We start from the raw sequence: 11,966 nt of genomic DNA on the forward strand, positions 1-11,966 counted from the left end.
GATCAAGGTTGTAAGTCTCCGAAAAACCACGAATGTGAGATGATATTTCTCAGGTCTGTTTTCCCCCAGTTTCAGAGCTGGTTCCTTGCAGGCTTTTTCCTCTATACATATGACCTTGAATACACTTGCATAGGCACGGTAAATTTATTTATTTATTTTTGTCACTGCTATCTAAACGAGTCCATAGAGCAATTTAGATGTTTGTTGATGAAGGTAAATGGATTGCCATGTCACAAATTGCTGCTCAAATACTGACTCCTGCTGTTTGAGGAAGGGAACAAACTTTAAAGAAAAATGTGGCTAATTTGCTTTGTAGAGGAAAGTCTGCTGTAAGAGTCAAGGACAAGTAAACTGAAGCTCTTCATTATTAAGGCTTAAACGGTGGAGCAGCCCTGAAAAAGTGTGATCTCGCTTTCCTTTTCATGGACAAAATTCAGCAAAGATCAAAGTCACATATAGACACTTGAGCCGATTAGTACATTAGCTAGCACTGCCAAAGTGTCTGGCTGTGATGTAACAGCTTTAGTAGTAAACACTTGTTGCAGTCAGAGGAAAATGTTTTAATCAGATACTACAACAACAAGCTCACATGCCCACAAAACGGTTGCAGAGATGTTCAGCTTTTGGCCTTAATGCAAACAGTTAAAAAAGAGAAGTTAATAAAGTACAACTTTAAATACATTTAGACTGACCTTGGATACAAAGCAATATAGATAGTTAGATGCATAAAATCATTTTCTTTGGTCTACAGCCTGGTAGAAATAACAGTGTAACTCATTGTTACAGCAAATATCTAATCATCTAGTCACAGGGCAACAATCCTATGCATTTAGTAATATGTACATGGTCTATGTACAAGATCTGCTGAAGTTTGAAATGAGTATCAGAATGAGGAAGGAAGACGATATAAGTGACTCTGATTGTGGCATGGAGAAGAGTGTCCCTGAGTGCACAGCAAAATTGTAAAACAGAAGATTGGAAAACATTGCCTGTTTGAGTCTCGGTTTCTGCTGATGGCACAGTCATAATTTGGTGTAAACAATATCAAAGCATGGATCCATATTGCGTTTTACCAGCAGTTCAGGCTGATGGTGATGGTGTAACAGTGTGGGGAATATTTTCTTGGCACATTTTGGACCAAAATGAAAGAGGGTCCAGCCCAGTACTAGAAAGTTGTACCCAACAAAGCAGCTATTGTACAAATTGCTGCCTGTGGTATTTTACATTCACCTTATGTAAAATGTTCTTTAAGAAGTAAAACTCTGCAGTGATAACATACATTCACTGTGTCCTCATTGTCTTGTGGTTGAATCTTTTTTTTTTTTCTGGGTTTCCATCCTTTCACTTTGGTCTTCATGGTCACCTACAAGAACTTTGCTGTAAAGTTTCTGCAGCCCTTCTTTAAAAGCATTGTTCACTTTGGCTCGTTTCAGTCCACCATCCCTGAGAGAACATACATTGAGGGGTATTATTCATTGAATTGTCAGCGGTTACAAGTGCAAAGTCGGCATTTGTTAATTCTTCCGTAAAGCTTGAAGGAAACAAGTAAAATTGGGCAACTATAACACTGCATAGTTTCTAAGTCCCAGTTGCACCACTGTTCACATTTCCCTTTTCCAACAATGAACACGTCATTGTTTGGAAATATAAATTATATATAAATATAAACGTGTCTCACCAGATGAGATCTACTAATCCGCCTCGGGCAGCTATGGCGGCTTTCACTCTATTGGCAAACTGTACTGCATCCTCTCCTTCCTGCATATGAACAATAAGAAAAATCGGGCTCTTAAAAAGATGAATTAAACATTATATGATTTAAATTGTTTAAATTAAGGCAGGGCTTTACCTCTCTGTTCATAGGTGGCAGGTACCAAATGCTGCATACGATGGCCCAGCTGCTCATCATACTGAGAAGATACCACACCAGGCCACACTTACTGCTGTTCCAGAAAGCATCACCGAAGCGAGGGTCATACTGCAAGATGACCATAAACGGCCCGTCAGCAGTGAGTAAGAGCAGTATGAGGAGATAGGAGGAAATGGACTGAAGCTCCTACCTTAATGGCAACGGGATAAATAGTACAGCCAATTTCAAAGCTGCCCTTTTTGAACATCATCACTGATGTGTTGTTAATACAAGTACCTGAAAATTACACAGTGTGAGGATCTTAACAATACTAACGAGGCTGTTTCGGCTGCTTTCTGCTTAGAATACACCCATTATGATACGCACCCTCAGGGAAGATGAGGATGGGCTGTTTGGTTTTATCAGCCACATGATCACTAAGCCTGAAATGAAAAACCAGAACAAACAGATTAAAATATTTGTATTGAAATCTAACCACTTTAAATCTAGTCTTACCTACTGCAATTATACAAATAGCCGAAACCAATGTATTACACTGACTGCTGAATACTTCACTTTTAATCACGTGAACCAAATTTAGTGAAACTCACAGTGGGAATCATGCAGTGGTAAATGCCTGACACACAGTATTTTGGCTGTGATATGATGCATACATGCATATGCAAATACACACACATAACTATATACACCCCCTTATTGCATCTACTGTACAAAGGTCTTGAGTCACCCCTCATTTATGCTTTATGCTTTGCTTCCAAGCTTCTAGACTTTCTTATAGTTTCTTCAAGTGCTCTTAAGCAATAGTTTTCCAGGCTTTCTGAAGATCTTCCGAAATTTGTCTTTTGCACATTGGCTGCCTTTTCACTCATTCTGAGTCCGGTTCTTGTCCCTGACTATTTTCACAATAATGTTTTTTTAAGCCACTTAATAATGCCCTGTGGATCATTTAAGCATAAAAAACACACCTATAACACAATAGACGAACCAATGTTGTGTCTACACGTAATGTAGATGTGAAGCATGTTGTTAAAAAGTTTGAGGAAAAGAGAAGAAATGGCAGACCTAAAAAGCTATCCAAAGCACATGAACAGTATCTGAAATTAATGTCCTTAAGATATAGGAAAAAAATCAGCAAAGATCTGACACAGAACACGTGAGATGCATCTGGGCCTTCAGCTGATCCAGCTACTGTTCACTGAAGCCTCATCAGAAATGGTCTCAGTGGAAGGACGGCTGTCAAGAAGCCAATCTTCAGAAAGGGAAACAGGGAGAAAAGGCTGAGGGATGCCAAAATACACAAGAACTGAAATGAAAATCAGTGGATACATGTCTTTTATGGAGTGATGAATTCAAGTTTGAAGCTTGTGGTTAAAATCTTTGCCACTGTGTACAAATAAGTTCAGAAGGGAGGGACAACAGTGAGCATCGACAGCCATCTGTAAGCAAGGTGGAGGCTCTTTCATGCTTTGTGGCTGCATTTAAGCCAGTGCTGTTGATGATCTTGTCAAAATCAACAAAATTATGAAAGTGGGAAAGTAGCTTCAGATTTAAATAAACCATGCAATACAATCTGGAAAGTATCTGACTAACTTCATTGTTTTGCATGACAATGATCCCAAACACACTGCCAATCCAGAATAGCACCTGATTAAAAACAAAAACACAATGCAATACTATCAGTGATGCACTGGCCTTCCCAGACCCCAACATTATTGAACCCATGTGAAGCAACAACATCATCCAAAGAAGAGCTTTGAATGTGCTTTAAGACGCCTAGAAAACTGTTTGTGACGACTGCTTAAATAAATGAAAACAAAGCTGACAGTTTTTTCTTATGTGCTGTATTGTCATGTATGTTTTCAATAAATCGCTGCACCTATTTCCCATTTTCCTTGAAAAATATTTTTAAAAATGACAGTGGATCAAGACTTTTGCACAGTATTGTATTTATCCAGCCATGCCTCCTATCCGTTGCTAACCACATTAACATCCTAAGTGGTTACATCCCCCAAAAAAGGAATCCTCCTGATGAAACACAAGAACACAACTCCAGTGCAGTTCCCAAGCACATTTAGTCGGCGAGGGCACTGGGTGTGAAATCTAAGCTCAGTGAAATATGAGGACCAATCTGTTGTGGTGACCTCTTGAAGAACAGGGAGCAGCCAAAGACAGCACACTTATTTGCATACTGAAGCAGAAATTAAAACAGAAAAATGCATGAATGAATCTGCAAAGAAAAATACACTTTACATAAAGTCAGTCAATAAACGGGGTCTAAAATGATGGGAAATAGTAAAGATATAAATGTAAACATCAAAAAAGAACATCAAAAAATACCAAATAAATGAAATATGAAAACAAATCTGAACATAAATAGCAATATATGATATATTTAGTGAATTAATGAATTCTCCTATTTGTCTTCAAAGTTAATTTTAATATTAACTTAATATTATTAGCAATCACTCATTGAATAAATGAGTGATTGCTTTCTTTCTTTATATGTTCTGTTGGCAGTTTTGATCCTTCCTATCCCGGGTCACCCACACTGATTTACTTTTTGTCTCTCATGAGGAAAGGGGATTTATATATAAAGACGATGCAATTTTACCTCTTGGCCACTAGGTGTCTGTCTTTGACTTCTGATCTGTCAAACCAGATGTGCGGGGAGGATTTGACCATTCCTCTTTGGATCATCCCCAGCAACCCACGATGCATCTGTCCAACCTGAGAGCCAAGTTCAAAAACAAAAACTCTGCTCATCTCAAATACTCTGATAAATGCTGATGTACACAAACTCAGAGAAACAAAATGTTGTACCAAAGAGTAGCAGCGATCACTGGCCAAGATGATCACGTCAATGGGTGTCGTGTGATTGGCCACACATATACCACCATTCTTTGGTTTGTTTTCTCTGCAGATAAGACACATAGACACAGTACAAAATAGTGAAAATCTGCCATGTTTGTTGTTAAAAAGTCACCCGATTAGTCTCTAGGATATCTTAAATCGAGACATTACGTTAAAGCTGTTTTCCTGTCAAACAACGTGATGCTGCCATGGGTTTGAATAAGGCTGATGTTTGTTTGGTTTTTTTTTTACTGTACCTGTTATGATAGGTGATGATTGCCGTGAGAGAGCTTACACACATGCGATAGCCCATCATGTGAACCTTCTCACTGAGGTAGGATCTTAACCTGAAGACATACAGCATGTAGCCACAGAGTCACTTTATATCTCTTCAGGCTGGTGCTCACAACACTGGAGACTTTAGGTGTTGTGCAAACTTACGCTGCGTTTGGTAAAAACCCCACTAAGGTGGTCAGGAATAGGAAGAGACTAATGCCAGTGACTGCAAGAGTAACCCTGCAGAAAAAAGAACAAATAGTTTCCTCAGCAGTCACCCAGCCAATCACAGTTCTTTTAATGACACAAGTCATACCTGAGAGGCAGCAGGATGCCATAGCGGGTGAGAAGTCCCAGCCCCCACAGGAGTGTAAGTCTCATATTTATGTGATGGAAGTTGTAGTTGCTCCGAGTCAGCAGATTCCAGCTCTCAAGTTCCTGGGCTGAAAATCGCTTGGTCACTTCATCATCCACTATGCTCTCCACGCCCCTTCGGCAAAAGTAGAAGATATCAGCCATATCAAACTCATGATCTGAGCATAGACAGCTGGCAGAACCCCGGATCTCCTGCTGCAAAGATGCTGGTGATTCTTTGGCTATGATACCTGCAGAGAGCGTGCAGAGAAAAATGAATGATTTCATTGTTTAAAACTCATACAAGTCAAATAAACATTTATGACTGACTGTCAGGTTCAGTTGTGTGAGGTGTTGTGGAGTATCCAAATACAGGATGCAGTAGATAAAGGTTCAGTTTAAACCTGAGCATTTGAACCAATAAAAGAACAAGTAACAGGCAGTCCAGAAATAGGTGACAAAATCCACAAGGAAAAAGGACTGGGACTAAGGACCGCACAGCTAGTGGGACTACCCCACAAAGGACGAGGGGAGACGCAATTACAATAAATACACCAATAAATACACAAGGTACTTGAGGCAGACAGTGACAGGAGGGGAGCACTAATTATGGGAAACTAGACAAGTAAATTAATTACCAAAACACAGAAGACACTGGTTACCCAAATAAAACAGGAAATAACCAAACAAGGGTAAACATGACCGATGGAGATTTGACACAAAAGGGCAGAACAGTAAGGAAAGTATAATATACAAAACTATGACCAAGGACAGAACTAATGTACTGCAGGGAAAAGATACATGAATATAAAAACCCAAAGAAAACCAAGAAAACCAGATTACATAAGGAAAACTAAATAGTAAAAAAAAACCACTTCAAAATGACTAAGATACACGTCCCAGAATCATAACACTGATCAATATATGAAAAAAAGGTTTACCATTTGTATGTGTTTTGTAGAGTTGCTGATTTTTTTCTTTTGCTCTCATTTCCATTCGTAAGGTTGCCCACTAATTTAGGACAAAAAAAAAAAAAAAAAACAAGTATATAAAAAAGAGGCTGAACAATTTACCGCTGCATTCATTCTTCTGTTGACAAGCAGCTGTGAATGGACTGATTCTTATATAGGGCTTTTCTATTCTATTTGAGCTCTCAAAGGTTGTTCTTGTGGCATTAGATAAGCATTAGTAACAACCCTTATAGGTCTCCAAAATACCTTCAAGTTCACAGATTCAAAGAGAAAATGGAAAGCACAGACAAAAATATGATCAAAGTAATGAAACTGGGCAAGATGCTCCCTGGAGACTAAAGCTCTGCTGAGGAAAAGGATGGGAAACCAAGTTTGGCTCAGAAGCCTGCAGCTAAGAAAACAAAGCATAGAAACTCGAGAAACAGTTCTGATATTGTGATCCAATTTACCTCCAATCCAACCTTTTTCCAAAAATTAAAAAAAAAACTGTTTTAAAGAAACCAAACAGTTTTGAGGAACATGATGTTTGCACCAGAGAAGACATTTAAAAAAAACACTATATCATCGTCACAGTATCATAATGGCATGTACTGCAAATAAAACATCACTGTACATCCAAGCAGGGTGACCATGTTGTAACCTGGTCCTCCAGCCCGTAAACCAAAACAAAACAAAAAACAGTTGCAATCCTCGTGCATGTTCCTTAAGCTTTAATTACGATTACATTTCTCCTGAGTAGTAGAATTTATCACATGGGTAAATGCTTGCTTCTTCTTAGGGTGGAGTCACTAAGCCTTACTCCCCGAAGAAGCAGCAGCAACATCCCCTGTGCTTCTAACAGTCCCTCTGAGCCTTAAGAACAAAGGCCTCCATCCTCTTTGCGCCTTTTGTTGTTGCAATGCATTTTTCAAATCAACATGATTAAATGTACTTTGCTAAAAACTCAGGGGTTACAATAAATGATCATTAAGTAATCCAGATTTTATCATTTAGAAAGTCTTTGAATGAAACACATATGAACTTAAAGGATTTTGATTTTGTACCTTTTTAGTGATATTAGGCACCCAAATCAAGCTCACCTCAAATATCTTGAGAAGTGTCCTCAAATACAAGCTGCGGATACTAAAACAGCCTCCGAGTACAGCTGGCACAATGATAAAGAGACACAGAAGAGTGAACCACGCAGAGATGGGGATGCTGAGACACCTGCACAGCAGGTTGTGAACAGCCCATGTAAATGGAGGCATGCTGTTATCGCACGGAGAACAACTGAAACACTCAGCTTCAGGGAAAGTCGTCTGTGCTGTTTAAAGCCATGCTGTCTGAAATCAGAATGGAGTAAGTCATTAAGTCATTGGCACCATTTGGCAAACACAGCACAAAATACCATGATAAGAGATGCAATAGCACACTTGGGGCTCCCTTTCAGGTGACTTATCATTAAATTAATTAAGAAAAAACATCTGATTTTTCAAATAAACAATGACTTTTCTCTGAGAGCCTTTGTAAGCCAAAAGTTTCTTCCATCCTTTGAAGACTGGCTTAGTGGCTGCTGCTCACAGCTGTAGGCTGATTGTCTTCAAACACTGGAACATGTTTGATTGCTGTCAGAATCAATGTGTAGATGCACAGAATAATTTTAATAACAGAATCATTTGAGGTTCCCTCACTATAGTATCACTAGAGCAGGTGACTGGCTAGAAGCTTGTACAGCTGCACAAATATGAAAAATAATGGAAAGGTTTATCTGTTTACTGTGATGACAGCAAATGCATCTTAGGATAACTAAGACTAAATATTCAACCCCAGGTTTTAGATAGGGGAGATATTATCACCCTCATCTGAGATTGGGTACCAAGCCCCAAGTGTGGCAGAGCACTGAGTGCAAGAGTAGCTAACCTGAATCTGGAAACTGGTTACAAAAGCTACGTGAGCAATACTGTCAAGGGGGCCCGAGGGCCTGTACAGAACTGAACTCAAGTGAAAGACAGGCGTGCAGAGTTCAAAGTTCTCAAATGCTTTATTTAACTAAGGCACAAGGTATTATTTAATGTGGTGTACAAGAATTAGAAACTTGTGGTGAAAGATACACTCAATACTATACTTGACGTGAGGCTGAAGCTAGAAACTTGTCTTGACTAAACATACAACACAATACTTGGCATGATGTTCAACATGACGACAAGAGGGGTGCTACACAAGGCTTGTCAAGAATGAATGACCTAAGATCCTGTGGGACTTCCAGCAGACATAGTAGTTGTGGACAAGCAGAGGAAGGTGGTCGTAGTGATAGATGTAGCTGTACCAAGTGATAGCTACATCAGGAAGAAGGAACACGAGAAGCTGGAGAAATATCAAGGGCTGAGAGAAGAACTCGAGAAGATGTGGAAAGTAGTCCATATTTGGTCCATATTAACATGACAGCATCACACAGTTGTTGCAGATTTGTGAGCTGCACATGTACAATGTGACTCCTGTTCCATCCCATCCCAAAGGTGCTCTATTGGATCGAGATCTGGTGACTGTGGAGGTCATTTGAGACATTGTCATTCAGGATGGATCTCTGCTTCCATGCTGTTTACACCAAGACTCATCATATCAGTCAACATGTTTCTAATTTTTCTGTCGTCCACTTTGGAGAACCCTGTGAAACAGCTCAATTTTCTACTCTTAGCTGCCAGGAGTGTCTCCTTATGTGGTCCTCTTCTGCTCCTTTTGGACCATTCTGTATAAATCCTAGAGACGATTGTGCAGAAACTCCCCAGTAGAACAGTTAAATCGCCTTTCACCATGTGAACATACCTAAATGCATTGAGTTGCTGTGTGATTGACTGATAGATAATGAGCTAAGATTTTGAGCCTGGTGCACCCTATTGTATAACTGGGAAGGGAAGGCAATGTCAAGAACAGGAAATTCGTTACGAAATAAACATAAACTATTTTAACGTTTTACCTTAAATGCTTTTATATTTTATTAACAAAAGTTGTGTTGAAAAGGTAGCAGGGGAGAAGAGTCTGATCTTTCACAGGAAAAAAAGGACATGATGTTCTTATACATAATATAAATGATAAATGTTGTATCAAAACACACAAATGTGCTTGATGAATAATAGCCAGGGATATTTTAGGTGGTCATTCGCGAAGATACAAACAGGAACAGTCATTTAATGTTACTTTAGCAGACTTAGCAGTGTTACTTCTTTCTTTCAATTTTTTCAAACCTATCTGTTATGAGTTTTAACAAGTTTACTTTATGTTTTATAATCATCGCCCCTTAATTTAAATAATGAACTTTTTAGCCATTGAAGTCTAAAACTACTAAAGGTAGTTCTTACCGGCCATTGGATTTACCGCCGCGTCAACAAGGATTGAGATGGCAGGTGGTGTTCCATCTGGACAGTCCGGACTGAAGAACAGGGATTTCTGACACTGTGCTGCCTGTGCAGCCTCTCAGCAGCATGCTGTGGCTGCAGATCACAGGCAGACAGAGCTGTATAGAGTTAACAAGGCAACAGGTGGCCAATGAGGGCTGCTGTCACTGCACTGTGGATTGAACGTGGTATTAATCTGATTACAGTAAGTATGCCAGAAAACACTGTAGATGACATGAAGTCAGGTTCTTACAGCTTTGTATTCCCACCTGGAAAACCAAAACAGATGACAATGTTATGAGGAGCTACTGTTATTTACATCAGTTTTATGCTTTATATTCTGACTATGTTAAATTACATTGACCCTTTTAAATAAATAAATGAAACAAATGAAGTTAATCTGCACCAATGAGCAAAATGTAATATAGAGCACCCTTGCGCTTCTAAACCACCCATTTAAAATAACATGTATACGACTGGCTGCATTGTTACACCTGCATCAGTTATCACTGATATTTGCAGTTTATTATTTTCCATCTATATTAGAAATATCAAAGCTATCTGATCATTTGGTGTTGTGTCCTGGGTGTTTTTATTGTGATATTTCTGAAGTTAAAAAAGCAAATAGTGTAGATTTGCCAAGTATTTGCAACTCATTAATTTTAAAATGCCCTGTATTATATAGCCAACTGCAAAGACAAGGATGAAGCTGGACAGATGTGCAAACTGCATTGGAGCACTGGAGGCATGGAGAAACTTTGGGCTCATGTACTGAGCATAAGTTTAATTTTCCAAAATTACTGAAGGTGTAAGGAAAGCAAAACACAAGTTCAGCTACAGGCCACTTGAAATGTCAAAACACCATTTTGTGTGTTTCCATTTTATTTTGTATGAAAGTGTGTATAAAACAAAACATAGGAAAGAGAAACACAGCTTACAGTGTGTTTGTTTCTACTATATGAAGTCAGTTTTGAGCAGATTTTAAACTACTAGCACCTTGTTTTCCATCTTATCTTCATTTCTTACCTTATTCCATACTTCCACGGCTCATTTATAAACTTTCCTGAAATGTTTGGTGATGCTTTTTTAACTTTTGAACCTGAGTTTTGGTAACAGATTTTACTGACTTTGAACATGGTATGGTTGTTGGTGCCAAACAGGCTGGTCTGAGTATTTCAGAAAATGTTGATCAGATGGGATTTTCCCATAAAACCATCTCTAGGTTTTACAGAGAATGAAAAAGAAGAACTGGTGGGAGCTGATATAAAAGCAACGCTATCAAATTACCGCTTGTTTAAACCCAGGTATGCATGTGAGCATCTGAACACACGGCATGTCAAATCTTGAAGCAAGAAGTAACAGTTCGAGCTGGAAATGTTATATGATAGTGTTGGGGGTATTTTCATGGCACACTTAGTACCAACTGTGTATTGTTTACACACTATAGCCTAGCTGAGTATTGTTGCTGGACATGTCCATCCCCTTTCGATCACAGTGTATCCATTTTCTGATTCTTTTCTCAGCAAGGTAATGCACCATGACACAAAGCTCAAATCATATCATTCTGGTATCTTCAATATAACGGTGAGTTCACTGTTCACACAGAGCACATTTGTGGGATATGGTAGAACAGGAGATTCTCATCATGGATGAGCAGCAATTGTGTGATGCTATCATGTCAGTACGGACCAAAATCTCTGAGGAAAGGTTCCAGCACCATTCAATGGGTCAAAAAGAAGTTCTGAAGGCATTTGGGGATCAAGGCTAGTACTAGCAAGGTGTACCCAATAAAATGTCCATTGAGCATATTTCCAAATCATTTCTAAGTTTTTTTTTATAGTATTAAGTATTTCTGTCTCACCATTTTTAGACTGAACATGCAACTTCAGATTTCCAAGTAGTGCACTCTCACTCCTCACAGATTGTATCACTCTATCTCCACCTCAGCATTTATCTGTTGACTCTGACTATTTGTATAAAGGAGCTATTTTGCACATATCCTCCAGTCTCTGCTTCTGAATAAACTCCACATAAGAGGAGAAATGTCCCTTTTTGGTTTCTCTAGAGTCCGGAAGCAGTGGGTGGAAGTGAAAGATAATGAGGCATCCAACAAGGGTTTCTTTTTTGTTATGTGAAGATGTGAGCAGATGCTAGTATGGAGTGCAAATACTACAGTAGGTCTGATGAGAGTCAAGTCTCAATATTTTCAAAGTTTCTTTAAACAAGAATCTTATTGTCCAATAAAAATGTGAATTCTGTGACACGACTCCAGTC

At 38.9% G+C, this 11,966-nt stretch overlaps 1 protein-coding gene across 1 annotated transcript; it reads right to left on the minus strand.

The window, feature by feature from the left end:
* Nucleotides 1-1,292: 1,292 nt before the first annotated feature.
* On the minus strand, nucleotides 1,293-7,568 carry gpat4 (glycerol-3-phosphate acyltransferase 4). The gene is made up of 12 exons (XM_085411267.1): nucleotides 7,401-7,568; nucleotides 6,292-6,361; nucleotides 5,313-5,601; nucleotides 5,162-5,236; nucleotides 4,978-5,067; nucleotides 4,691-4,784; nucleotides 4,482-4,597; nucleotides 2,237-2,292; nucleotides 2,061-2,146; nucleotides 1,850-1,978; nucleotides 1,679-1,758; nucleotides 1,293-1,443 (listed from the first exon to the last, which is right to left on the minus strand). Exons 1-12 carry the CDS (start codon nucleotides 7,566-7,568, stop codon nucleotides 1,293-1,295), a joined length of 1,404 nt encoding a protein of 467 aa, XP_085267393.1.
* Nucleotides 7,569-11,966: the final 4,398 nt, after the last annotated feature.

Source organism: Rhamphochromis longiceps, linkage group LG7, assembly GCF_057381845.1.
Source record: "Rhamphochromis longiceps isolate RC_006_pf linkage group LG7, R_longiceps_female_GT1.1, whole genome shotgun sequence".
Lineage (NCBI taxonomy): Eukaryota > Metazoa > Chordata > Actinopteri > Cichliformes > Cichlidae > Rhamphochromis > Rhamphochromis longiceps.

What these genes read in the sequence shown, in the direction of transcription:
- gpat4 (XM_085411267.1), bottom strand. Translation starts at nt 7,568, where the DNA reads ATGCCTCCATTTACATGGGCTGTTCACAACCTGCTGTGCAGGTGTCTC. An exon ending in CTACAAAACACATACAAATG is followed by an intron (nt 5,602 to 6,291) that starts GTAAACCTTTTT and finishes CGCTCTCTGCAG; the next exon opens with GTATCATAGCCAAAGAATCA. An exon ending in GGCATCCTGCTGCCTCTCAG is followed by an intron (nt 5,237 to 5,312) that starts GTATGACTTGTG and finishes TTTTTTCTGCAG; the next exon opens with GGTTACTCTTGCAGTCACTG.